The sequence below is a fragment of the Zeus faber genome, assembly GCF_960531495.2.
Source record: "Zeus faber genome assembly, chromosome: 1".
In the NCBI taxonomy this organism is placed as follows: Eukaryota; Metazoa; Chordata; class Actinopteri; order Zeiformes; family Zeidae; genus Zeus; species Zeus faber.
This window is the reverse complement of record NC_137193.1, coordinates 35,869,848-35,895,656: the sequence shown is the minus strand read 5'-3', so window position 1 is coordinate 35,895,656 and position 25,809 is coordinate 35,869,848. Positions and strand designations below refer to the sequence as shown.

Below are 25,809 nucleotides of genomic sequence, written 5' to 3'. Positions count from 1 at the left end.
GTTTCTGTAAGCTTTCTGCTCCGTTCTGCTGCAGAAAGAGTCCGTCCCTGATGCAATGGACACAGAACCCCCTAGGGAGGCTCCACTCTAATGAATGCAGCGGTGACATTTGCTGCACTGACATTGCGCCCCCCGATGCAATGGGACCAACTCCACCCACATTAGAGATTCACTCTATTCTGCTGCCGTGAGCAGAAAACACCACCCTGACCCCACCCCCACCATCCCCACCACAACCCCAACCCTCCACCACAGAGGTGTTCTGTTGAAATGCATTCTGGGTCATGAGCCTTATCGCCAGCTCCTGTACTGTTGTTTTGTTTCTGGAGCCACGCTGTTATTTTGAAACCCATTCAATATGAACCCGTTTCAGCTACATTTGTTTGAAGTTAAAAACGTATGTATTTTAATGCAGTTGAAATAGAGACCAGAGTCAGATCATCCATCCCAGAGCCGAGCAGCAGATCAGCTACTGCACAGTGATGAAGGTTTGACTCTTTTTTGAGCTGGGTGGATAAAATAGCATCACAGGACATAAAGTTCTACAGCATGGTATTGTTAAATTAGGCAGATCAATAGATCCTATCTGAACAACAAGGGGGGGGGGGTTAGACAACATGTTACCTAACAGCTTCCTGCCCTGAGGTCTGGTTCAGATGCGACCAAGCGAGAACATCGATCCAGACTGGAGCAGAAGCAGATCTGACAGTGGATTGTGTTCCCTGGGTACGAACTGTCTGAAAGAGGGGAGGGCGCAGCAATCTTGTCTTTCACACTTTTTCCTGTATTTTGATAGGTTGTTAAAGTCAGCACAGATGAAGTCAAAGGACTACAGTCAGATTCTGACGTGGCTTTTTGGTTTGTTTCGATCAGGTTATGACAGACTACCGCTCCCTCTAGTGGTGGAAAATGGATTTATGGCGCTAATCTGTGACATGTCCTTGTGCTCCTGCAGGGGGCGCTCCACAGTGTGAAGATGGCGGTGGCTTCCTACGACCAGCTGGCCCACCAGGTGGAGGCACTCCGCAAGGAGAACTCCCACCTGCGGAGGGAACTGGAGGACAACTCCAACCACCTGTCCAAGCTGGAGACGGAGACGTCTGACATGAAGGTTAAAGACACAATATAAAGATATTCAATAGATGTTTAGTTGTTGAGCTGTTGAGTGAGAAACTGTTATAAACCACTGGTTGAGTCTATATCATGTTCCATGCATGGGTCTGTCATCTTCTGAACCAGTCATTGACCTCCATCTCTCATGGTCCATGGTCCTCAAAGTGTGTGGTTGCCTTCTGGTTCCTCTGCTGCAGAACGAGCAGCTCTCACCTCTCTCTACTTACCAGCGCCTCCAAGCTTCAGAGAGCATCCAGGTTTCCACATTCCACCAAACTAGCATACAGTTTAATGTCATGAAAGCTTCTAGCTGAGTGTGATGAAGCTTTGTCTGTATGGTCTTCATCAAACTAAGTGAAAACTGAGATTTGACCTTAACAGCAACTAGTTCAGACTGAACCTCTCCTCTGAACACTGAGGTCATCCGCCATTTTAAAAAGGGCAATAAATGGACGGACAGACAGACAGACAGATAGACAGACCGCTATATCCAGCTGCTGAGTGATGTCAGAATCCTGTGGATCATTATTGGTGGAAAACCCTCGTCGTCGCATCCCTGAGAGCAAATCAGACGGATTTAGACCCTGGCTTCATTCCGGAGGATTCGGATGAAATGTCCGTTTATCTCTGGCATTAAATCCACGGGGACTGATCAGATCTGTTGGAGAGAAAGAAGATTCTAGAGAAAAAGAGGAGAACAATTATTCATTTTCTTTTGAGCATTATCTTTGTAAATCTGAAGGTTGGATGCTCTGCTGACTCCAACAAGAGGCTAGTACCCTTCTCTTCCCTCTCCTCTGGAGGGGAAGCAGTGTTGCTGGAACGTCAGGCTGTGGTTTGGTTTCGCTGGAGGGAACCAGAGAAGATCCTTCAGCTCAGGTACACGATCCGCTGTGAGACAGAACCAGTTGAATTCTGAAGCAAGTTTTTTTATCACCTCACTCTGTCAGTGGTCTAGTTTGTGATCTGATGGGTGGTCTGGTGGGTGGATTGATGGGTGGTCTGGTGGGTGGTCTGGTCGATGGCCTGGTCAGTGGTCTAGCCGGTGATCTGGTTGAGGTGTTGTCAGTGGTATGGTGGGTTGTCTGGTTGTGGTCTGGTGGGTGGTCTGATTGTGGTCTGGTCAGTTGTCTGGTCAGTGGTCTGGTCGTCAGCTCAGTGGTCTGGTTGGTGATCCGGTCAGTCCCTCAAGGTTGGTTTTTATTTCGGCGTGTGAGGTTCAACTCTGAGGTCCAATGTGATTTTTCTGTGATGAACCAAGAGGGAAAACAAACCATTTGTTTCATCACTGGAATGGAGGGACACACTAACACGGAGTGAAGGGATCAAAATGGTTCCTTTGATTTCAACGACTTTGGATGCAGAGAAATTTCACGTTCAAAAACAGAAAAAATGTGTTAAACGCTGTTAAATTAATTAATTAAGTATTAAATGTTATTTGTTTTACAGTGTTTTACCCAATTCACATCTCTAGGAGAAAAACAGTTTGCTCCTACTAAAAGCTGACCTCCTCTCTCCTCTTGTCTCCCTCCTCTCTCTGCTCTACTCTCTCTCCTCCTCTCCCTCTCTCTCTCTCCCTTTCTCTCTCCTCCTCCACTCTCCCTGTCCTTTTCCCTCTCTTCCCTTCGTCAGGAGGTGTTGAAGCAGCTCCAGAGTAAGCTGGAGCAGGAGGCAGGAACTCTCGCCTCCTCCGGGAGAACTGACGTCCTGGATCAGCTCAAAGGTCTGTGCACATCGTTTCTATTTTAATTGTTATCTTTCATATTTATTAAACATCACAACAGACGGATTGCGTGGACCGACCCAGATTTCCCAGCATGCATTTCAACAATGGAAGGAATTCAGACAGTATTCTTCTTGAAATTAATATTGAAGGTTCTGAAGAGGGGTGTGGGTTCCTTTCTGTGTGGGGTTTGCATGTTCTCCCCATGCCCATGTTGGTTTCCTCCCACCCTTAAAGACATGCATATTATGGTTAGACAGTCCTGCTGATGCCCTTGAGCAAGGCAGTGGCTCTGGAAGTGGAGTTGGGAGGGACATAGTTCTGATCCTTTTGCAGAGCTCCACATGGACCTGACCAACTACTACGAGCTCAAGTATCAGCCCCGGGGTCCGGGGGAGCCGAGCCACTGCACCTCCTTCTCAGGGAGGTCCAGGAGCCCCCGCCGGCCGGCCTCCAGGCAGAGCACCGTGTCCGGGGAGGGCACGGCGCTCCTCCTGCCTGGAGCTCCACCCACCCTGGGTGGAGCTGAGGGACGGGGGGGTGAGCAGCTGGTGGAGGAGCTGAACAGAGAGAAGTGAGTTACATCTATCTACAGTATCTATCTATCTGCCCATCTATCGATCTGATCTATCCAGACCTCTCAGGTGGACCACAGTGTTGATCATGTTGTGTTCGTGCGTGCCTGTGCGTGTGTTTGTGTGCATGCTGCAGGAACCTGCTTCTCAGTGAGATGGACCGGGAGGAGAGGGAGCGCTGCTGGTACTACACCGAGCTTCAGGCGCTGTCACAGAGACTGGCACAGCTACCGTACATAGACACTGTGAGAGACACACACACACACACACACACACACACACACACACACACACACACACACAGTTTACAATATGTGGTTGTGAGCTAGTGTTTATATTTGATTTGTGTGTGTGTGTGTGTGTGTGTGTGCAGTTCTCCCTGCAGATGGATCTGATCCGGCAGCAGTTGGAGTTTGAGGCACAGCAGGTCCGCTCTGTGATGGAGGAGCGCTTTGGAACCAGCGACGAAATGCTGCAGAGGACCCAGGTAAGTGGCTGCCCTTCTGGCCACACCCGCCCTCACTGCTGGGGTGGTGTGGGATACTTGTCCCCACTAGTTACTAGTGGAATAGTTGGATAGTAGTCCCCAATACAAGCTAGTGAGATGGTCGCCTACTAACTACTATGATACAAGTCCCACTACTAACTAGTGGGATACTAGCCTCAATTACTAACCAGTGGGATAGTCGTCCCACTACTGACTACTGGGATACAAGTCCCACTACTAACTAGTTGGATAGTACTCTTGATACTAACTGGTGGGATACTAGTCCCCACAATAACTAGTGGAATACTCGTCCCACTATTAACTACTTGGATACAAGTCCCACTACTAACTAGTCTTACTACTAAGTAGTTTGATACAAGTACCACTTCTAACTAGTGGGATACTAGTTTCACCGCTAACCAGCGGGATACAGGTTCCACTACTAACTAGCGGGATACTAGTCTCACTACTAACTAGCGGGATACTAGTCTGACTACTAACTAGTGGGATTCCAGTCTCACTACTTGCTAGTAGGATGGGCGGTACCTGACTAAAATAAAGAAAAGGAGGGTTTAGCTTTAATGAGGACATCAATACATCCATACAGGAAATTAACTGCTGTGTCCTGCTCAACTGGAGACATCTGTAACCTGTGTCTGTGTGTGTGTGTACGCTGCAGATGCGTGTTGCACGGCTGCAGCAGCTGGAGCAGCAGCTGCAGGAAGCCAGAGGAAACCATGACAACAACCTGAGCCAGCTGCAGGTACAGTACAACATGTATACATTATGGGCCAATCCCAATTCCGCCCCTTGGCTGTACCCCTAGTTTTGGAGTGTCCTCAACGGAAGAGTGGCCCTTCAGAACAGAGCAACAGGGGTTAGGGGTTGAAATCTTTATCTAGGAAATGGGACACCGTTTGTTACGTCATCAGTAGCTGGTGATGGCCCATACGAACACACCACCTACTGTAACGGGTGTGGTTAGGACCCAATTGCAGCACAAAGACAGGCAGGGATATTTGGTAATGTCTTTGATTTGTAGAGCAGACGGAAGACAGGCAGAGGGCAGGCAGGGTCGGTAGCAGGGAATCCGTCGAACGCTGGAGAGTCTGGTGCAAGCATCGAAAACAATCTGGCAATGGGTGACTGGTGAGAGAGGCATATATAGTGGTTGGATTTCAGATCGGGAACAGCTGTGTGCGCAGGTGAATGGAGTTGGATTAATGAGACAGGTAAGGAGAGGGAGGGGAAGGTAGATGAAGGCGGAGATCATGACTCACAGGCTCATCATGGCTCACAGGCTTCCACAATGCCGGCGCCTGGTTACCAGTTGCGCGGGCTGTAATCATTGTGCTCGGTTTGTTTTGCTGCTGGATTCTTTTTCAAGCTTCATACATGGGGCATGAAAATAACTGTACTATCACTCACAAATGGTCATTGTGACAGAACCCCTGCCACAGGAGGGAGACGGAGTCAGACTGTCAGTGAGGTGCCTCAGCTGGCGTAGTTTTTTTAGGGACTGAACAGAAAGCCTCGCTGGCCAAAACTCAAACATAAAACATAAAGTGAACGAATGAATCAATCAATCAAACAGTGCCTGTGTCTGACTGGCAGCAATTTGGTCGGCTGGGTCTTAACCAGGCCCCTTCATTTGTCACAGTCGTGCACATGAAGTTCTATTGACAGCGTGAAAAGCGATTTTTCGCTATTCGCTCCCTCAGATCCTTGCGCTTGCCCGTTTTTCCTGCTTTCAACACATCAACTTCAAGAACTGACTGTTCACTTGCTGCCTAAAATATCCAACCCCTTGACAGGTGTCATTGGAATGAGGTGCGCAATGTTATTCACTTCACCTGGCAGTGGTTTTAATGTTGTGGCTGATCAGTGTGTAATCACTACTAAACAAGGGAGTTAAAAAGAGACCGGCAGACAGACAGACAGAGGGCAGACAGACAGACAGACAGTCAGACAGACAGCTAGGCAGAGAGACAGACAGACAGACAGACAGACAGACAGACAGACAGACATGTAACCTTGAGCTGAAAGGGTGAGTCACTGCATCTCTCCCTCTTTCTCTCTCCCCCCCTGTCTCACTGGTTGCCATGCAAAGTGGACCCAGTTCAGCTGTGCTGTGATTGGCTGTTGATTTTTGGCAGCAACTCGAATTTTTCATAATAATAATTAAGTGAATAAAGGTAGAAAGGGAGAAAGGAAGGGAGCTGTCATCCATTTTGTTGCAGGATGAGCCACGGAAGAAGAATTAAGGGAAAGAAGTGAAGGTTCAGCTGCATTACAGGAGGAAGACGCAAGCTGCAGCTCTTTGTCTGCTGCGCTACCATGCACACACAAACACACACACACGCACGCACGCACTCAGCACGCACGCGCACGCGCACACACACGCACGCACACACGCACAAACACACACACACACCCACACACACAGGGGTTACCATGGCGACGGGCTGGAAGGTGGGGCTGCAGGCTTTGATGCAGGAGTCTGATTTGTGATGGAGCCAGTCGGAGCTCAACGCTGCGATGAAAGGATTTCAGAGAGATGCTAGAGGGAAGAGAGATGGAAGAAGAAAGACACCCTCCCCCCCTCTCTCTGTCTGTCGGTCTCTCTCTCTCTGTCTGCTGTCTCTCCCGAGGGTCATTACCACAAGGGTATTCTAACGAATTAAAGTATTTCTTTCATGTAGTAAAATATTCCAGGATATTCCAGACCTTGAGCATCATCCAATAGAGAGTGATGAGTCCCTGGACCGGTGGGTGGAAAACCCCTCAGTGAGCGGGAATGTAGGTCACTGCTGCTTCTGCTGCAGCATGGCAACAGCACTTTACCCAGCGGGATGCCAGACACCTTGAATTCACCTAATACTGATTACTAGGCCCTATTATTATTATTATAATTATTATTATTACTGATACTAAACTATTGATAAAAGCAATGATAATATCAGCTTGACTTAAATGAAAAGAACTGTCGTAGTTCAAGAATTATATTTAATGTGGAGAGAACTCCTAAGATGGCAGTTTGCACCTAGTTCTCTCCACATGCATATTATGCATTCAGTCCCACTGCACCCGACCCCCCCATCCCACACCTGAACCCCCCAAAAGGGCCCAGCTGCAGACCTCCCTCCTCAGGCCCCTCTCATGCAGGTATTATCGCCCCTGCTGGTCGAATGATGTATTGTATTTTCTTTTTCAAGGTCATAGTTCACAAAGTATAATTACATGTAAACTATATATTAGAAAGCAAATCATTAATATATGAGGACTATATATACTGTTATATATTACAAATATTAAAATATGTCAATATTTGTTATCAAAATAATTATTGATGCGTAAAAACTAATACCCATATATTCATATCATGAATATGTATGAGTGACTTTTCAATCGTTCCAAATTACAGGGGATAAGCATGAGCTCTGAAGCTCCACAAACTTCCATGACATTTATAATTGTCACCCAGTTATGTAAAACCTATCAGAGTAAAAATTACAAATTCCATTGTAGCTGCAGGCGATGATTGTAGGGGTCAAAAGAGTAAACATTCACAACACAGTAGGTAGGCTAATGGTTCCCAACAATTGTATTCTACCATTACATAACAGGTTAATCTTTCTTCTTTCTTTGTAATATTTCCAAAGTCTGGCATATTAACAATGTGGTTGGTCTAGGACTTACGGTTTCTGAGCTGTGTGTATTTTAGCCGAGAATAAGAATAATAGTAAATATAGCTGCAGGCTGCAATACGCAGGGTACATAATCGACACCAATTACAATTTTTCAAGTTCCCATTGAACGTAGTATCAGTTCGTGCTGTAGCTCCTCTTTACATTAGCATTTCTACTAAAAGAGATTCCATTGAACGCAGCTTCAACTCACGTAATGACGCGATGACGGGAGTTTTTCGAATCCTGGTGAAACACAGAATCACTAAAACAAGCCGAAACACTTGTTGCGTGTTATGATTTTCTCCTAAAAACTAGAAGGTGGCTGTATCCTACCTGTAGTGCACAGTCCTGCCTCACCGTGTCTCCGTGGAAGGAAATCACTCTGTGTAGAAGTTCCCAACAACACGGTTCCATTCAAACAGACTAAACACTGCATGTCCCTCAGAGACATTTCATGAACTTTTTAAACTTCTGGACGAAAATAAAACGGACACGATTTGGACCCGTTGCTCCGGAGCTGCAAGCGAACTCCATGTGTGAGGACACAAACACAGAATATGTTTTGGACTCCTATAGTTTGTGTGTTACGACTGGCTGGAATGCCTCAAAATAAGGAGGGACACAGCACTGGGTTAGATACGAATAGTATGTGGTTATATTTACAAAATGGACAAAATAGAAAAAATATCAAACGATACGCCCCGCCCAGGTCAAGCAGGTAAGACTATACACACACACCCAGTTTGCAACCCCTAAAGAGCGAGTCAACACCACGCAGCTTGCATGGTGTGAATGGACATTCGTATCCACAACTGCACATATATAGCAAATTGGAAGATGACGTCGCAAAGCGTCTTACTCCACAAACTCATCTCGCTCCACCCCCCAACCCGAAGTTGTAGAACCTTGGCGTGTCGGCGATGCACAAACATTCACCTACTTCGGGGTCAAATTTCATCAGTTTTTCATGAATTCCTGCTCCAAAGGTATGATGATATTTGTTATCAAAATAATTATTGATGCTTGAAAGCAAATACCCATGTAATCATATCATGAATATGTAAGAGTGACTTTTCAATCATTCCAAACAAATTTAGATCAAAATGGATGAACCTTGAATCACGAGATGTCTGAGACATCCCGGTTCTAACAAGACTTCAACTGTGTCGATAGTTGCAGAAGTTGTCGTGTTCTAGACACTTTTAGCATGAAAGATGCCAAGGTGAATGATAATAATAAAAATCCGAACAATGATAATAGGGAGCGGTGCGGGCTGGACCCCTAAATATAGCTGCTAGCAACAATGGCAGGTGTCAATCCCAATATCTATGAATGTTCTGAATTGCACAAAAAGCGACTTAATAATAACAAGTTGACAGACACAGAGTCTAACAAAGCATGTTTGGTTAACATCGGACCTTACGTTAAAGAAAATTTTACTTATATAGTGAGTTACTGATCCCAGGTTGTAAGTTGGTGAGAACAGCATTTGTTGGAAAGATAATGCTGGCGGGTAATGACCTACCACTGTCCGTATGCAGTAAACTGCAAGCTAATGTTAAGTAACTCGCTAACCTCGATGGGAAATTCTAGCAGTAAGCTAATAGGCTAGCAGTCTGAGTCATAAACGCATTTTCAACAACAAAGCGTTTATTCTGAATACATATATGAATACATTATCAGCGTTATTGTAATATCTGATGACATAAAAGTAGTATTAGACTCATGTTACTTACGTACATGTGTAGTTGTTTGGGGCTTTGCTGCTCCGCTTTCGGTGTCCCCCACAAGCTTGAAGCATGGCCACGAAAGTCGAAAGCCTCAAACCCCTAACCTGAATTCTATCTACTTCTGTCGTGTTCTGTAGATCTCTCACGCTGAGAAGCCCCCTGCTGTTGAAGCTGACAATGCATTGTCCGCAGCTGCAGCGCTGGAGGCTGCAGGAGACGGAGGGAGCAAGGTGAGATCACAAGATCACTCAATAAAATATTATTTTTAACTTTTGTTAGCCTTGGTTCACCTTTTGGATTTTGGATGATATTAAACCACAAAGAACGATGAGTATTAAAATATCTACAGCGGCAGGTTTCAGATATTTTGGATGCTTCCACGTTTTCTTCAGCCATACCGGGCCTCTTCAGAATAGATTTTAAAACAAATGACTGACCTAAAGGATCAGTACAAATTGAGTACACAGCAAACCAGACAACAGGGGTAAATTAAAAGTATTTGGCTTCACTTTGAAGGTCGCAATAGACACCTAGTTGTTAAAATGAGTTCCTGCATGCAGTCAATATGTTTACTGACCCAGACAAAGCTAAATTAACCAATCATCAGGACTATAAGAAACGACAGGACTTCCTGTCTAGTCCACTCCTATGCTCTGTGCTCTGGATGTGGATTTATACTCTTCCAAATACCTAACAAGCATCACTATTTATACATTAACAAATACACCAATAATGGCAGAGATGATGTGTTTTGAGCATTAAAACCCTCAACCTACATCAGGTGGAGATGGTGTTCTGGCTGCTGTCCATGCTCGCTAATCGGGACAAGGAGGAGATGTCCCGCACCCTGCTGGCCATGTCCAGTGCGCAAGACAGCTGCATCGCCATGCGCAAGTCGGGCTGCGTTCCATTGCTTGTCCAGATTCTGCAGGAAGCTGCACCAGGGGGCGCCGGAGAGGTAACCGGGAGTGCCGGGTGCAGCCGGGAGGCCCGGTCCAGAGCCAGCGCCACACTGCACAACATTGTCTACTCACAGCCGGATGAGGGCCAGGCCCGCAGGGAGATGAGAGTGCTGCATATGCTGGAGCAGATCAGGACCCACTGCGACAGTGGGTGGGACTGGATCGAGAGCCACACAGGGACTCCCTCTCCTGGGGGTTCTAAGACCACCGGTGAGGGAACAGACAGACATTGTGGAGAATAAAGTAAAATGTCATTAGTACTCTTCTTTCCTTCTCTCAGTCAGTAATGGATTCTCTTCTGTGCTCCTTCAGACATCCCTGAGCCCGTGGAGCCTCAGATCTGCCAGGTGATGTGTGCCGTCATGAAGCTGTCCTTTGAGGAGGAGTACCGACGAGCCATGAACGAACTGGGTGAGTGAACACAGTCCGTTTAAACATCAGCAGATCTTGAATGCAGCTCGATGTTCTTCATGCCTGCCTGTGGTCTTCTTCTCCAGGTGGGCTGCACGTGGTGGCAGATCTGATCCATCTGGACCAGGAGATGTATGGGATGCTGAACGACCCCATCAACATGGCTCTGCGTCGCTATGCGGGCATGGCGCTGACTAACCTCACCTTCGGGGACGTCGTCAACAAGGTACGACCTTGGACTGTGTCACTGCTGATCCAAAATAACAATCGGTGGTGCTTATCACCGAGGGCCCTCCGACGCATTTACAGATTGGAGGACCAGCTCCTGGTCCTTGCCTCCAGACAGACACTGTATGTTAGACCAGCAGTTGTATTGCTTTTTTGTACGGAGAAGAGTTCACTAACTTGTTGCAGTGTTAGCTACGTGGTTGTGCATTTTTCTTAATTACTAGTTATAAAATAATTTAAAGTTAATATTCTGTGTCAATGTAGTACTTTTAGTTAGTATGTAGCTGTGTAATAAGCAGGATACAAGACTTTGCGTCGGGTCCTGATCACCCTGTAGGGAGTTATTTTGCAATAATGATCGGCTGCCTGCTCTCCGCGCAGGCCACTCTGTGCTCCAAGAGAAGCTGCCTTCAGGCGCTGGTGTTGCAGCTGGCTTCAGACAGTGAGGAGCTCCACCAGGTCGTGTCCAGTATTCTGAGGAATCTGTCCTGGCGAGCAGACATCAACAGCAAGAGGGTCCTCAGAGACATCGGCAGCGTTCCCGCTCTGATAACCTGCGCCCTCCAGGCCACCAAGGTAAAACCAAGTCCACTTAGATTCAGCATGAACACCACACCAAGCATACCTTCTGAGGAACATTTACACAGAACTGCAGAATTTTCTCACAGATATTCCTCAAACCCAAGACACATTTTGGAGTCCGATGGAAACGTTTTTCCACTGACATGATGTGCATACAAGCATACGCCAAGTTGGTATATGAGTGTTTATAGTTTGTCTGAAACCATAGTATGCACAAACAGTATGTGAAAGTACCAGGCTAGAATTCCAAAACAAATAAAAACAGTGTATTTTTTTTTTCGATTTATTTACCTCCATCTAACTAACTGAACAAAACTAAAAAAAAAACTCGGCCATGTCTGCAGAGCAATTGATACCCATCTTTCTCCTACTCTCTGCTATTGTCTTGCCTACTGTGTTCTTAGCACAAAGCCACCATTTATACTTTATGGACACAAAACTTTATGGGCATGTATGTGCTGTGATATCATTTACTCAATATCTTTTGTTAATCGGACCTTGAGATGGAGCAGATAGTGGTTGCAAGTGATGCACAATTCATGCTGCTATCAGTGGCCGCAATCCATTCTTTATGAATTCGCTCCTCACTGAGCACCTCATTAGGAACACCTGTACACCTACATATTTATGCAATTATCTAGCCAATTGTGTGGCAGCAGTGCAATGCATAAAATCATCAGATACAGGTCAGCAGCTTCAGTTAATGTTCACATCAACCATCAGAATGGGGAAATAATGTGATCTCAGTGTTTTTGACTGTGGCATGATTGTTGGTGCAAGATGGGCTGGTTTGAGTATTTCCAACTTGCTGATCTCCTGAGTATTCTGGTCTGATGAATCTGGTTTTCTGCTGAGGCACACAGTTGGTAGGGTCAGACTTTGGTGCCAACCGCATGAATCCATGGACCCAACCTGCCTTGTAGCAAGAGTCCAGGCTGGTGGCGGTGGTGTAATGGTGTGGGGAATTCTTTCTTGGCACACTTTGGGCCAGTAAATACCAATCAATCATCGCCTGAATGCCGCAGCCTATTTGAGTATTGTTGCTGACCATGCGTCTCCCTTTATGGTCACAATTTACCTGTCTTCTAATGGCTACTTCCACCATGATAAGCACCATGTCACAAAGCAAAAGTCTCAAACTGGTTTCACGAACATGACAATGAGTTAAATTTTCTTCAGTGGCCTTCCCAGTCACCGGATCTGAATCCAATAGAACACCTTTGGGATGTGTTAGAACAGGAGATTCGCAGAATGAATGTGCAGCTGACGAATCTGCAGGAATTGCATGATGCAATCATGTCAACATGGACCAGAATATCAAAGGAATGTTTCCAACATTTTGTGGAATCCATGTCAAGAGGAATTGAGGCAAATAAAGTGCACAGTGAGTTAACTGTATATCACATAGTATATCTGAACAGTCATTGTTCACTGTATGTAGTACAAAATGCAGCAATAGAAACAGAATTGAAGCTGTATGAGCTTGTGGGGATTAAATGTATTTATTTGTTCAGCTGTGCTTGCTGTAACGCCACAATTTCCCTCCTGGGATGAATAAAGTACCAATCTATTCTAAATAATGTTTAAATAACAGTTTTTACAGTGCCAGAATACTCTGGTGATCAGATGTTCATATCTTCTGATGATATCTTTACACCACATTCTGAATGCTTAGTTATCAGTAGGATCGCAGACTCCAGATATACCTCCGCTCCTGGTAGAGACTATTCCTAACATCTGCAACTTTCTCTATGTTGGTCTTGCAGGAGTCCACCCTGAAGAGCCTCCTGAGTGCTCTGTGGAACCTGTCGGCTCACAGCATCGAGAACAAGGTGTCCATCTGCTCTGTGGACGGAGCTCTGGGCTTCCTGGTGAGCACGCTCACCTACCGCTGTCAGACCAACTCTCTGGCCATCATTGAGAGTGGAGGAGGAATCCTACGGAATGTCTCCAGTCTAGTCGCCACACGAGAAGATTATAGGTGAGAATCACACTGTGACAGCAGACAGAACTGTATCATATGTAAAAGACTTTTTGGGTTGTAATGTTTTATTATACTACTACTTTTTTATACTATTCACTTATGTTCAAGTACATGACACTTGATGTTATGTGCTAAAATCATGATATTATCTGATTCTCAGATTCAAAGAGAAAAAAAAATTCTACAAGGAATTCCAAAATAATATTTGAAAATGATTAGTGAAACTAGACTGATTAAAATTAAAACCACTACGTAATTTGTTTAAGGTTGTCGTTCTTGTTGACAAGTTTTACTGATGTCGTTCCACTTAGTGATTATAATAATAAATATCTCATTGTAATTTGTACGCAGGCAAATCCTCAGGGACCACAACTGCCTCCAGACCCTGTTGCAACACCTGCGCTCCCACAGCCTGACCATTGTGAGCAATGCGTGTGGAACTCTGTGGAACCTTTCTGCCCGTAGTCTCAAAGACCAGGAGCTGCTTTGGGACCTGGGAGCGGTTAGCATGCTGCGCAACCTTATTCACTCCAAGCACAAAATGATTGCCATGGGCAGCGCTGCAGCCTTAAGGAACCTCCTTACTAATCGACCCCTCAAATATAAAGACACTGCTGTCATATCCCCAGGCTCCTGCATGCCCTCCCTCTACATGAGGAAGCAGAAGGCTCTGGAGGCAGAACTCGATGCAAAACACCTGTCAGAGACCTTTGACACACTGGACAAACAGAGTCCAAAGCATCTGAGCCTCAATAAGCCACTTCGCCACATTGAGAGTCTGGCAAAAGATTATGCATCGGACTCTGGTTGCTTTGATGATGATGAAGCTCCCAACATCTCCAGCAGCCTGGAAACTGGAAGCTTCTCAATGCTGTCCATGTTTCTGACAAACTCTAACTTCCTCCAAAATCAACCACGGAAGAGCGACAATGAACCAGAGCGGGACATCGAGCCTTCTCAAATAGAAGAGAAGAGACATGTACCTCATGAAGATGTTGTGTCTGCTGCTGCAGAGAAATTAGCCAAAAAGATCACCAACACTGTGGCGAAGATTGACAGGCTGGTGGAGGACATAACCATGCATACATCCTCTGAGGACAGCTTCAGCCTCAGCTCAGAAGATCCCTTTGCAGACTGGCCTTATGGACTGGATGAGCTTAATGAGGCTCGGGCCACATCCTGCTCCCCATGCCGCCTTTCTGATACAAGCAGTTTAGCCCACAGAGAACGTCTTAGTAGAGCCCATGCCCTTTTGCGCCTCAAAACTGCCCATACAAGCTTATCCACAGACAGTCTTAACAGCGATAGCACTAGCGATGGCTACTGCGGAAGCAAAGACCAGATTCATCCTTCAGCAAAAGCTGTAGGCCTGCAACAAAAAAGGCCCAATCAACTGGACCTCAAGGTGGCTCATCATGAGTATCTTAATGTAGGACCTGCCACCCAAAATGATACTTGCCAGCTAAATTTTCCAGAGAAAGACACTGTGGTCAACAAACAATTTAAAGTTCCTGATCTTAGCAGCACAGACACAGATACAAACCAGGACCCAGCTCTTCAAACACCAGTCAGTGCATCTACTAATCTCTCCTTAGATGTTAATATGGCTTCCATTAAGCTGTCTCCCTCCTATCAACATGTCCCTCTTATTCAGAGTGTGACCAAATTCGGTGTAGCAAAGACAGCTATCAATGTGCAGGCTGCACAAGCCATGAGAAGGCAAGCCTGGGTTCCCACCGTGCTGACAGGGGCCAGTATGACCAAGTTTCCTCCTGTGAGCTCTGCTAGAAGCCCCAGCATTGGACCCTTGGAAACAGTCCAGAAATACTCAGTAGAGAACACACCCATCTGCTTTTCTCGCTGCAGCTCCCTGTCTTCTCTTTCCTCTGGTGACGGAGCGCTTGATGGACAAAGTCAAAGTGAAAATGAGCTAGAGAGTGACACTTCACTGGAGATCATTGAGGTGGAAGATGGAGAGGAGGTAAAGAGGGCAGAGGAAGATGAAACTTTAGAAGATCTAACTGACAGTCAGCTACTGGTGACAGACTCAAAAACCTTCCAGAGCAAAGATCATCTTAAGACTGATCCCGTTGAAATTCCCTGTTCGGCCAAAAGGGAAAAAGTGTTCCTGAGGGGCGTGTCGCCATCCGTACTAGAAGACAGATCTCCTTCCAGTTCCTCTGAGAACTACATACATGAAACTCCCCTGGTTCTGAGTCGCTGCAGCTCCGTCAGTTCACTTGGGAGCTTTGAGTCTCCTTCTATTGCCAGCTCCATCCAGAGCGATCCGTGCAGTGAGATGATTGATGGAACAATCAGCCCCAGTGACCTGCCTGACAGTCCAGGGCAAACCATGCCTCCAAGCCGCAGTAAAACTCCATGTTGTGGCGAGGCAAATGGCTCAGAAACACAGAGTGGTGGAGTAGCAGGTCAGTGGGAAAGCAGTCTGCGCAAGTTCCTGGAGATTGCAGATTTTAAAGAGCGGTTCAACCTTCCTCCTGACCTTGAAACAATGATATACTTCACAGTGGAAAAGCCAACGGAAAACTTCTCATGTGCATCGAGCCTAAGCGCTCTTCCTCTTCACGAGCACTACATCCAGAAGGATGTGGAGCTGAAACTGACTCCTCTGCTACAGCAAAATGACAAGAATCCTCCATTCCCTGATGACGAACAAGGAATGTACCAAGGGGAAAGATATAGTGAGGGGAACTCTGATGATGACATAGAAATCCTTAAAGAATGTATCAACTCAGCAATGCCTTCCAAGTTCAGAAAAGTAAGACCTTCCCTCATGACTGGCATACCATCCCATCTTCTTAATGCGCAGAGCCGAAAACAGATGCACCTGCCTGTTTACATGATGCTTCCAACCACTGGCACCCAAAGAGCTTCAGGGCGTAAGATTATCATGACACAGAAGGACCTACAACTTGACGATTCATCATTCACTGATTCTGCCGAAGGAACTCCTGTCAACTTCTCCAGCACAACATCACTCAGTGATGAAACTCTTCAATATCCAATGAAGGAGAAGGAACAAAAGGTTTGGAGAGTGAGAGAAATGAGCAAACAGGAACTGGTTGATGATGAGGAAAAGAGGATTGAAGACTTGAGAATATTCTCTCACTTTCACAAACCCAATAGAGTCAGCCAACCTAACATGCAATTCAACCAAATGAACAGAACAACGAAACATGTAATTCCCACTCAGAGAGTACTGATGCAGAGTAAAGAAGTAGCTGACAGAGTTGCTAGTCAGAGAAACCGAGATCATTCTCCCAGTCAACTAAGACAGAGGCAGGGACAAGTCCCAGTAAGGAAGCTGGAGCTGCCTGTCATACAACAAAACACAGAGCGTAACCAAATGCAATCATCACTTCAAGGGAAAAAGACCTTTCAACCAATACGCAATTCATCACCCACTGAGGAAGATATATACTGTTTCTACGATGACCAAAAAGAAAAAGAAGATGTTACAATAAAACGAACAGGGAGAAAACAGATGAGGGAAACAAGCAGAAATACTCTCTCCCGAAGCATGACAAATATTGGCAGAATAGACAATTCCCAAACAAAGCCCAAAGGGTTTGAAAGGATAAAGCAGAATATGATGAAGGATGAGTCCCCAGTGTGTTATTCACTCAGCTCCTCTCTGAGTTCATTGAGTGATGCAGAGTTTGAGGAGCACATATCAAAACCACAGCAAATATGGTCCAAAAACAGACACAACAAAATGTCTAACCACATTCAACAATCAAAGCCTGTGACCTTCCAGAGCCAGTATGAAGAACAGAGCTCCCCAAGCTCTGTGAGTATGGATTCAGAGGATGACCTCCTTCAAAAGTGCATAACATCTGCCATGCCAAAGCAAAGGAAGAAGCTGGCTGCTCGAAAGAAAAAAGCAGAGAAGAATCAGAAACACAAGAATAATTCTCAGAAAGCTCTTGAGATGTGGAATATGGCTCAGGATTTTGACAGTGATGACATGGCATCCGACAAAGACTCAGAACTCAACAGCGTTGAGTGGAGAGCAATACAAGAAGGTGCAAATTCTGTTGTCACAGGATTACAGGCTTCAAAATCACAAGAGCCTTCCTCTGAAGAAACAGAATCAGTCATGTCATTCATGTCCACATCCAGCTTTACACCCAAGGAGAAGAAATTTGCTAAAGACAAAAAGGCCAACAAACCCTTGGACTTCGCTCAGCGCAAACCAGTTCCTAATTTGCCTGTGGTTTTCAGAGGGAGAACAGTAATTTATACACCTAAAAAAGAGGAAGCTCCCTCACAAAGGCCACCTCCTAAAAAGGTGTCCACAAAGATTGATGCGCCAAAGAACCCAGATTTGGCTCAACATCGGTCAAAGAGCCTTCACCGATTAGGCCGACCTCATGATATTGAGTTTTCTCTGCCAAAAAGAAGCTCTACCCCACCGCCAAGAATACCAAAAAGCTCATCCTCTGGATCATCACAAAGCTCCACTCCATCTAAACAATCACAGAAAAAGATAACCTCTCCAACTCAAACAAATAAATCTGGTCAGAAAAAGAATTCAACACCATCCAGTAGCCCACCGTCTAGTAGCCCACTGTCTAGTAGCCCACCAGCTAGTAGTCCTCCTGAGCGAAAGGGACGCTCCCCTGTCTTGAGTCATGGCCAAAAGTCTCCCGCACATAAAACACAGAAGTCTCCAGTCAGAATCCCATTCATGCAGAATTCAGCAAGGCAACCCAGAGCTTTATCACCGCTGGTAACTAACCAGCCAACGAGTGCTAGTAAACAGAACAATCAGGCAGTGGGGAAAAGAGTACTTCCTGCGAATCGACTAGACCTGGTCCGGATGACTTCTGTCCATTCCAGCAGTAGTGAGTCTGATCACAATGGGTTCCTGAGACAACTGACTTTCATTAAAGAATCCAAGACAATGCTTAGACGTGATGGTTCTACGCACTCCATGCCCTCTTCACATACAGCCTCTTGCAGAGGAGGTCCCGCTGCCTCTGCGGTCTTCCTGTGTTCATCCCGTTGTCAGGAGCTGAAGGCAGCTGTACAGGCTCCCAGGAGGGTGCAAGGGAAAGCTCCAGGACTCAGACCAGAGCGAAGGCCAGACCCCAGGCTTCAAAAACAAACTGCAACCCTGACCAGAGCAAGCTCCAGTGAGCGAGATGTATCTGCAAGGCGTCCGGGCAGGAGAACTAGCTCGGAAAGTCCATGCAGGGTGGCCCAGCGGAATGGGCCTGGCAGAGTGCTTGGAGCTCGGCAGCAGCTGGACAAGGACACATTTAAACGACATGCTTCATCCCCGAGTATTAATATACTAAGTCGAGTAACGAGTCAATCTTCGCTCCGCTCCTCATCTTCTGACTCCAGTGGACGAGCAAAAAGTGAAGACGACATGAAGAAGAGAATGCAGAGCCCTGGATCAAGGCTGAGTGAGAGGAACAGGGTCACTTGGAGGAGAATAAGGGACGAAGATGTACCTCAGATTCTGAAAACGACTCTGCCACCAACTGCTCTGCCCCTGCTAACTTCTCCTGATGGGGAAAAATCAAAGATTCCCACTCTGCCAGGAAAACTGCCAACCATTATACTTGCATCACGAAAGACCAGTGACGCAACAGTCCAGACAGAAGACTTTTCAAATAAGATCAACTCAAGCACCTCCCCATCAGTTGAAATGGCTTTGGCTATCTCTGAGGAGGCTGCAAGACTAGCCCTACTGAGAAAGATGAGCATTGCTTCCGGAAACAACCTCCAGGACGGAGACTCGGATGGTTCCGTAAGGAGCCACAGTAATGCCTCCACAGGAACCTCTGACAGCCACATAGCCGGACTGGTTCACTTCCGTCAGGGCTCACCCAGTAAGGCTGCTAGGGTCACCCCATTCAACTACACCCCCAGCCCCATAGCCTCCTGTCCACAAGACACACACAGCCAAGCAGCATCAATCAGTGAGAAATCAGGTGGAAAGACTGAGCCGTAGGCAGGTCGAATCCTTATGTGACCTGATTAACATTGCTGTTATGGTTAATGAAGCTCTACACTCAGGTGGACCAGAAGCACGTCAGCCCTGTTACCTCGGGTACTAAACCTTACTTTCATTCACTGCTTTAGTTTTGTTTGTGATAAAGAGCACTTAATCACACCTCCTTCCATCTAAGTACAATTCACACAAGCTGGATGCGGGGGTTGGAAGTGGAGTCACATGAACAGACAAATATCTTTCAAAAAAAGCACTTCTGATAGTAATGTCATACAAAACAAAGGCGTGTCTTTTTGTACTGTTTTGTATGTGTATACAAACCATGAAGGCAAAACAAACATCCAAGAAACTGAACTGGATTTCATGACATAAACCAACATCATTCTCCTTAAAGTGAAACATGATATGCAAAACTCCTGAACTATGCTTTTATCAACAAAAAAAAGCTGGACTGTCACAAAAGACACAAGGTCACACCGCTTCAACATTACACTCTTGCTTTGGCCTCACAGCTCACCCTAATACACTGGAAGCATTTCCTGCAGAGTTGATTACTGACATACCCTTCAAGCTAGCAGCGAGCTGAGGGATCCACATTAGCTAGACCTCGACTGTAAATACATGCAACCTCCAAACTCTTCCAGCTTACAGACTGCTCACTTGTATTCAACACAGTATAGAACATGTGTTACAGCCGCTGTCGACCAACAGAAACATGTCTCGTTGTGCTGTTTATCTGTATTTAGTGCCACAAAGACCTACAATGTAGCTGTCAGTCCATATAGAGCAACAAAGCAGTACAATTCCAGTTATGAGCTTTACAGTTCTGCCGCTACCCGTTTGCTAGTAGAAAGGCTATAAAAGCTGAAGATAAACGGATGTTATGAGCTTTGGACAAACTCTGTGGATGTTGCTCTAAAATAATGTTAATATCTTTTCAATTGTCTTGCTGTAGTTAGCGATAGGTCATCAGACACACATATAAGACAACTGTAGTGGAAACATTCCTTCTGTCACCGGACGAAGCGGCGAGGACGCAGTTCCAGTCAACAAGTTGCTTGTGGATCAATAACATCCAGGGTTTATTTCAGGATTTTTTTTTCCATTTCCTACATCCCTGTTTCCAACGCATGTTTTACTTATCAATAAAAACAAAGTATTTTCTGAATGAAACTCCCCTCGAGCTGTGATTAAGTGACCTGGGGTGCAGGGTCAGAAAGTACCGGTCAGACTGGACGAGGAGCAGTACAGCACCTCGTTCGTTCCATCGAAGGTTAAAGAAGTTTCCACTATGTCCGTGGCCTTGTTCACATCAGAGCGCTGATTCAAACGTCTGGCCACACCTAGGAACTAGTCATAGTCACTTCTTAGTCGCTACATGTTTTCGTTGTCTTTTTTAAAATTCATTGATCTTAAAGCTGTGCAGCTTTTCCACCCGTTCCGGCCATTTATTGGTGGTCTGGTTAGCAGGTCACCAGCCTTGCTCCTTCCACTCTCATACAAAAAGCTACACCAAGAATTCAAACATTGCCGCAGTCTGCTGCTTCTCAGTATTATATGACGTAAATCTGGACCTAAACCCTAAAAAGATCCAAATTGGTGGAGGTCTCAGGTCTCAAGCAGAATGAGGGTTCGTTTCCCAGAATTGCAAGTGCGAGCAAGGCCACAGACACATGAGGTTCCATGTGATATAGGTCCGGGGAACAGAATACTAAATGTTTTCATCAAATAAAGTGCTGTGTTTCATTATGTTCATGTGTGACTTTATTTTAGATGGAAATAAATGCAAAGACACAAAATAGCATACATTCAAGGAATACTTTATTCATACAGGAACACTGTAGCAGTGAATCAACCTGACTCCAGACTGGTTCAGCCACTTCATCGGGCCTCCGACTGAGACAAACTATTATTCCCAGTCATTTATTCACTGGAATCCAGGAATAAACCCATTGGAACGTCTGCACTTTACGGTGGTGTCTGTCGTAGTGCTTCCAACTGCTCCATGTACCGGGGGTTCTGAGGTCGTCCAGACCTTCCCAACGTCTTCCGGACAGGAAGAGCACTCTGGTCACAGAGCTTGAGCTTTGACCTCTGACACAGTTTGTTGGAGCTGCTCACCGGCCGCCTGCAGCTCCTCCCTCTGCTGCGCCAGGCGACCTCTGACCTCCTGAAGCCTCTCGTTTAGCTCCAGGTAGCGGCGGCCCTGCTGGTACTTCGTCTCCACCTCCGAGTCTGCGGCACCGTGGGCGGAGCCTGAACAAACAGACAGGAAGTGAGGAAAACGGAGCAAGTGCAACGCCAGAATTGCCCGAGGGGGTTAGCCTGATTCTTACATCGGTGGTGTAAAGATATGAAACCCTATGGGATGAGGGATTCTAATTGGACTAATGAAGTAGTATCTCATGTTATTATTATGAAAAACTCACTTTTTCAGTGCTTGTACACATACATTTGGGTTTCTGATGGGCCTACTAACACACAAACTGTGACATCTGACAACCTAGCCAGTTTTTGTGGGCAGCCTTTGTCAGAAAACATGTCGTCAAACATGCCATTCACATTTTTGATCCTTTCATACGTCACGAGGTGTCTCAGTAGAATTAAAACCGCTCCCAGTAAGTAACTCCACCCAGGGCTGAAGAAATAACACTGCCAGCAAAAATAAAAAGAAAGATTAATTAATACCAACTGTCCGTGAAGAAACTGCAGATGACGGAAATTTACATTTAAAAAGTAATTCTTCCGTGTTTCTTTATGAATTTTTTTTTTTTTTTTTTTTTTAAGGTATGCGGAAAATAGACTGTAGGCCGCAGTGCGCAATCCACTGTGCGTTTTTTCCAAACAAAACCAATAAAAATAGTGTTTTTGTTGTAGATTTATTAATTTTAACTTCCGAATCTCCACGTCCGGTGTGCCGGCGCGGTGTCCCCCACAAGCTCGGGGGGGACACCGCACCAAACAAAAGTCGGAACAAACTTTTAAATTAGGCCTTGTAGATCTAATATAAGTGAAGATTCAGAGACTGGATTGCTTATTTCTCAATTTTGGTTGCCTGATAAATTGAAATCAGTGAAAGTTTATGGACTAAATACAAGGGAACCCAGAACTGCGGCTCAAACCCCATTGGCTCATACAACTCACGGCCTGAGGAGGGAGTCTCCTCCCACTTAAACAGAGCGTCAGGAATGAATGCATAGAATAGAATGCATAATCTGGTATTGGAGTGGTATTTTCAGCAAAAAATAAATAAATAAAAATAAAAAAGTGTTTTGGGGACCTCAGAGACCAAAATAACCTGTGTAAAAAAGAATAATAGGTTCTCTTTAAGAGTTTATGGCTTGCAAAGATTTTTTCTGAGGTGTGTCTTAACAGCGGATGCAGGTTTGAAACACAACGAAGCTCAAACAGAAGCAGCTACAGTGTTGTATGGGAAGAGGCTTTTATTTTGAAGTAAACAGACCAAAATCAGCTACAATCTACCCCGTCTTTTGTTATGATGGTAAATATCCATCTAATCACCTCATATTGCAGGAAGAAGACAAATCTTTAACAAAATGTAAAATTCAATAATGTACTGCAGATTAATAGAACAGATGGCAAGGGGTAGAGATTAGGATCTGGAATAAAGCTAATCAGGTCAACGGAACCTATTGATATATGAACATTTAGCTCTTAAAATCAGCCTTAAGATATTTCAATGACTTCAAGAGCTTAATAATAGTAAAACTTAATTTACACATATTAGTTACAGTACTTACTTAACTGACATTTTAACACTTTTTAAGGACCTGCGAACCCCCGCAGTGTGCTTGTGCCTAACACATCAGGACCGCACTTGACGACCCCCACAGGACTTAACCCCCCAAAAAAGAATCCTTCAGGACTGACCTTGTCCGGTCTGGCTAAGGATGAAGAAGACGGGATCGTTGGGGAAGGCCGTGTTGATGTCCTCCAGGATCTGGTTCACATTGGGAGGAGCCGGGCGGCTCGGCAGCACCGCTCGCTTCTTGGTCTTGGAGCTCATGGTCCAGAAGGAACCTGCACCCTCTGCAGCAGGAACCAGAGGCACTGTCCCAGCATGGAGACCCAGGGCCAGGGATCAGCCGGGGGTCCTATAGGGCAGCAGGAAGTCATTCATTACACAGCATGTGATAGTTTATTCATCTGAAAAGTAAATTCAAGGGAAATCATTTGTTGAGTAATATTAACTTAATTGAAAAAATAGTAATTGATCCTTCAATGTCCAATTCAATATAATATACAAATATGAAATGAGTATCTTATAATATTTACCCATTTTCATTAAATGCATTAAATACTTGTTTACTTTGCTTTTATTGTTGCTATGTGATGGCCTATTATTGTACTGTGTGTAAGCACTTTGAGTTGCATGTTGGGTATGAAAGGTAGTATACAAATAACGCTTATTTAAAGTTATAATTATTAATCTTTATTCATTTCAAAGTTAAATTCAGAGCGTGCTGCTCGATCAAACCACCAGTTTTAACTCCTCTACAGTCGACTCGTTTACATTTTTTAATATTACTGGAATAGCTTCTGGGTTCTCTGGGATCATTTCACTGTGAAGTTAACCCTTTTGAGACGTTGTTTATTATTATTATTATTATTATTATTATTATTATTATTCAAGTTTAAATGATCTGATAACAGCTAACCGTAAAGCTAACCTTGTTTCCAACGGAGAAGCTGCTTTTCCCTTTTCTTGCCGCAGAGCTCAGGTTATCCACTCCCTGTGTTTGCAGTATTCAGCAGAGTTATCTATACAGTTATGAATTACAAAGATTGAAATACTGTTGAAATACTGAGTGAGGATGCGGTAGCACGACTAGCAGCTGAGCGGACTCACACGTCACACACCGGAAAAGGAAGCCACGAGAAAAAAGAAAAAAAACACCGTAAACTCCAAGACGTTAATTCATTTTTTTTTATTAGATTTTTGAAAACTAAAGATATTGGGTTTTGGTTTTTTTTGTTTGTTTTTGTGTAATTTAATTAAATCCATATACTTATGTCCTTCTTTGTGTATGTCCGATGTCTCTCTTTGCATTAAAATAATATCCCTAGTTAATCTTTATGCGGGGCGCATATGTGGAATCTGTGAGTCTGTTTGTTATTTAATACGAAATGGACAGCCGAAGATCCACAAGTTTCCTAATAAAGTTTTATCTCAGTCCATCCAAGTCATAAGATTCGATGTTATTTTATGCTATCGCACACAGGGAGCTCTGATCGCCTGGATGCTGGATCAAGTCTCAATTTTTACTCCTACACGCAATATTTACTGTTATTTCTACCTAATGTATATTAAAATACAATGCTTAAAGGTGCGGCGTAGAATTTACAGAACGGACTTGGCAGAAATTGAATATAATATGCATAGGCATGTTTTAATTAGTGTATAATCCCATGAAAATAAGAATCGTTGTGATGACGTTACCTTAGCATGAACCCTTTATATCTCCATAGGGGCCCTTTCTCAATCGGCGTTCTTGTCTGTACTTGTGTTCTTGTGGACTTGTGAAACGTCATCAGGTATTGCGTTGGTTGTGACGTGACGTCACTGCTAGACGCCCCCTGACACGCTGCACCTTTAATACGGGCTCTGCGGTCCGTGCTCCATTCTGACCACTAAGGGGCGCAATGGGATTATAACTCAAAGACTGCGACCAACTATGTAACATTTACTTCCATATGGTTCAGCTTTCATTTTAATATTTGTTCGCGTCCCTAAAGTGTTACATGCAAATCCTTCATATAAGTTAAAGGTTCATAGCACATCTATTTAACAATTTTAAGAATACTCATATTTCTAATATGGAGGTGATGGACCTCTTAGAAGCAAAAATAGTATTTTTAATAATGTCCAAACTTACGGTAACATCACAGCTGCGGCAAAATATAAAATAAAACGTTTTATATTTAAACATTTGAAGGCTGCATGATTCTTTTCAAATATTGAGGAATATTAGCTGAGACTAAGGTGACCCGGCGTCCCTCCTCATGTTGTACTGCACACCCTTTCGTCCCTTGTCCAACATATTGAGACCACTTCCCGCATTTTGAGTGGTTCTAGTTTTCAAAAGTCAAACCACAGCAGGACAGACGCTTTTCTAAAATGTGTCTTTTATCCAATAGCTGTGAAGGAAGCAGGGACGGCTGTCATCGCGGGGCTGCCTTGGATGTCAGTCAAACTGCGCTCAGGTGGGTCAAGTGCAGGTTCATCTCTCTCCATCTTGAGAGAGAAGATTTAGTTGGAATATGATAGAAACTAACAGAAAGAAAAGGAAACGCAGCTACAACCAAGACTGGGAAACT

At 44.9% G+C, this 25,809-nt stretch overlaps 2 protein-coding genes across 3 annotated transcripts; one reads left to right on the top strand and one right to left on the bottom strand.

Annotated features, from left to right (window-relative positions):
• Positions 1 to 961: 961 nt before the first annotated feature.
• Positions 962 to 19,470, top strand: apc2 (APC regulator of WNT signaling pathway 2; the record flags this gene model as incomplete). The annotated part of the gene is made up of 13 exons (XM_080024080.1): positions 962 to 1,111; positions 2,746 to 2,836; positions 3,173 to 3,410; positions 3,548 to 3,656; positions 3,785 to 3,898; positions 4,578 to 4,661; positions 9,455 to 9,547; positions 10,099 to 10,489; positions 10,592 to 10,690; positions 10,777 to 10,916; positions 11,300 to 11,494; positions 13,267 to 13,481; positions 13,836 to 19,470. Exons 1-13 carry the CDS (start codon positions 977 to 979, stop codon positions 19,468 to 19,470), a joined length of 7,539 nt encoding a protein of 2,512 aa, XP_079880206.1. The 5' UTR covers positions 962 to 976.
• Positions 19,471 to 21,308: 1,838 nt separating this feature from the next.
• Positions 21,309 to 25,012, bottom strand: cUnh19orf25 (chromosome Un C19orf25 homolog). 2 transcript variants are annotated; one of them, XM_080009081.1, is made up of 3 exons: positions 24,932 to 25,012; positions 23,362 to 23,585; positions 21,309 to 21,726 (listed from the first exon to the last, which is right to left on the bottom strand). In XM_080009081.1, the coding sequence occupies exons 2-3, from the start codon at positions 23,495 to 23,497 to the stop codon at positions 21,542 to 21,544; spliced, it is 321 nt and encodes a 106-aa protein (XP_079865207.1). In that variant the 5' UTR covers positions 23,498 to 23,585; positions 24,932 to 25,012; the 3' UTR covers positions 21,309 to 21,541. The 2 variants fall into 2 exon arrangements, with proteins under 2 accessions (XP_079865207.1, XP_079865206.1); XM_080009080.1 differs by lacking the exon at positions 24,932 to 25,012 and adding an exon at positions 24,162 to 24,337.
• Between the last annotated feature and the right edge of the window lie 797 nt (positions 25,013 to 25,809).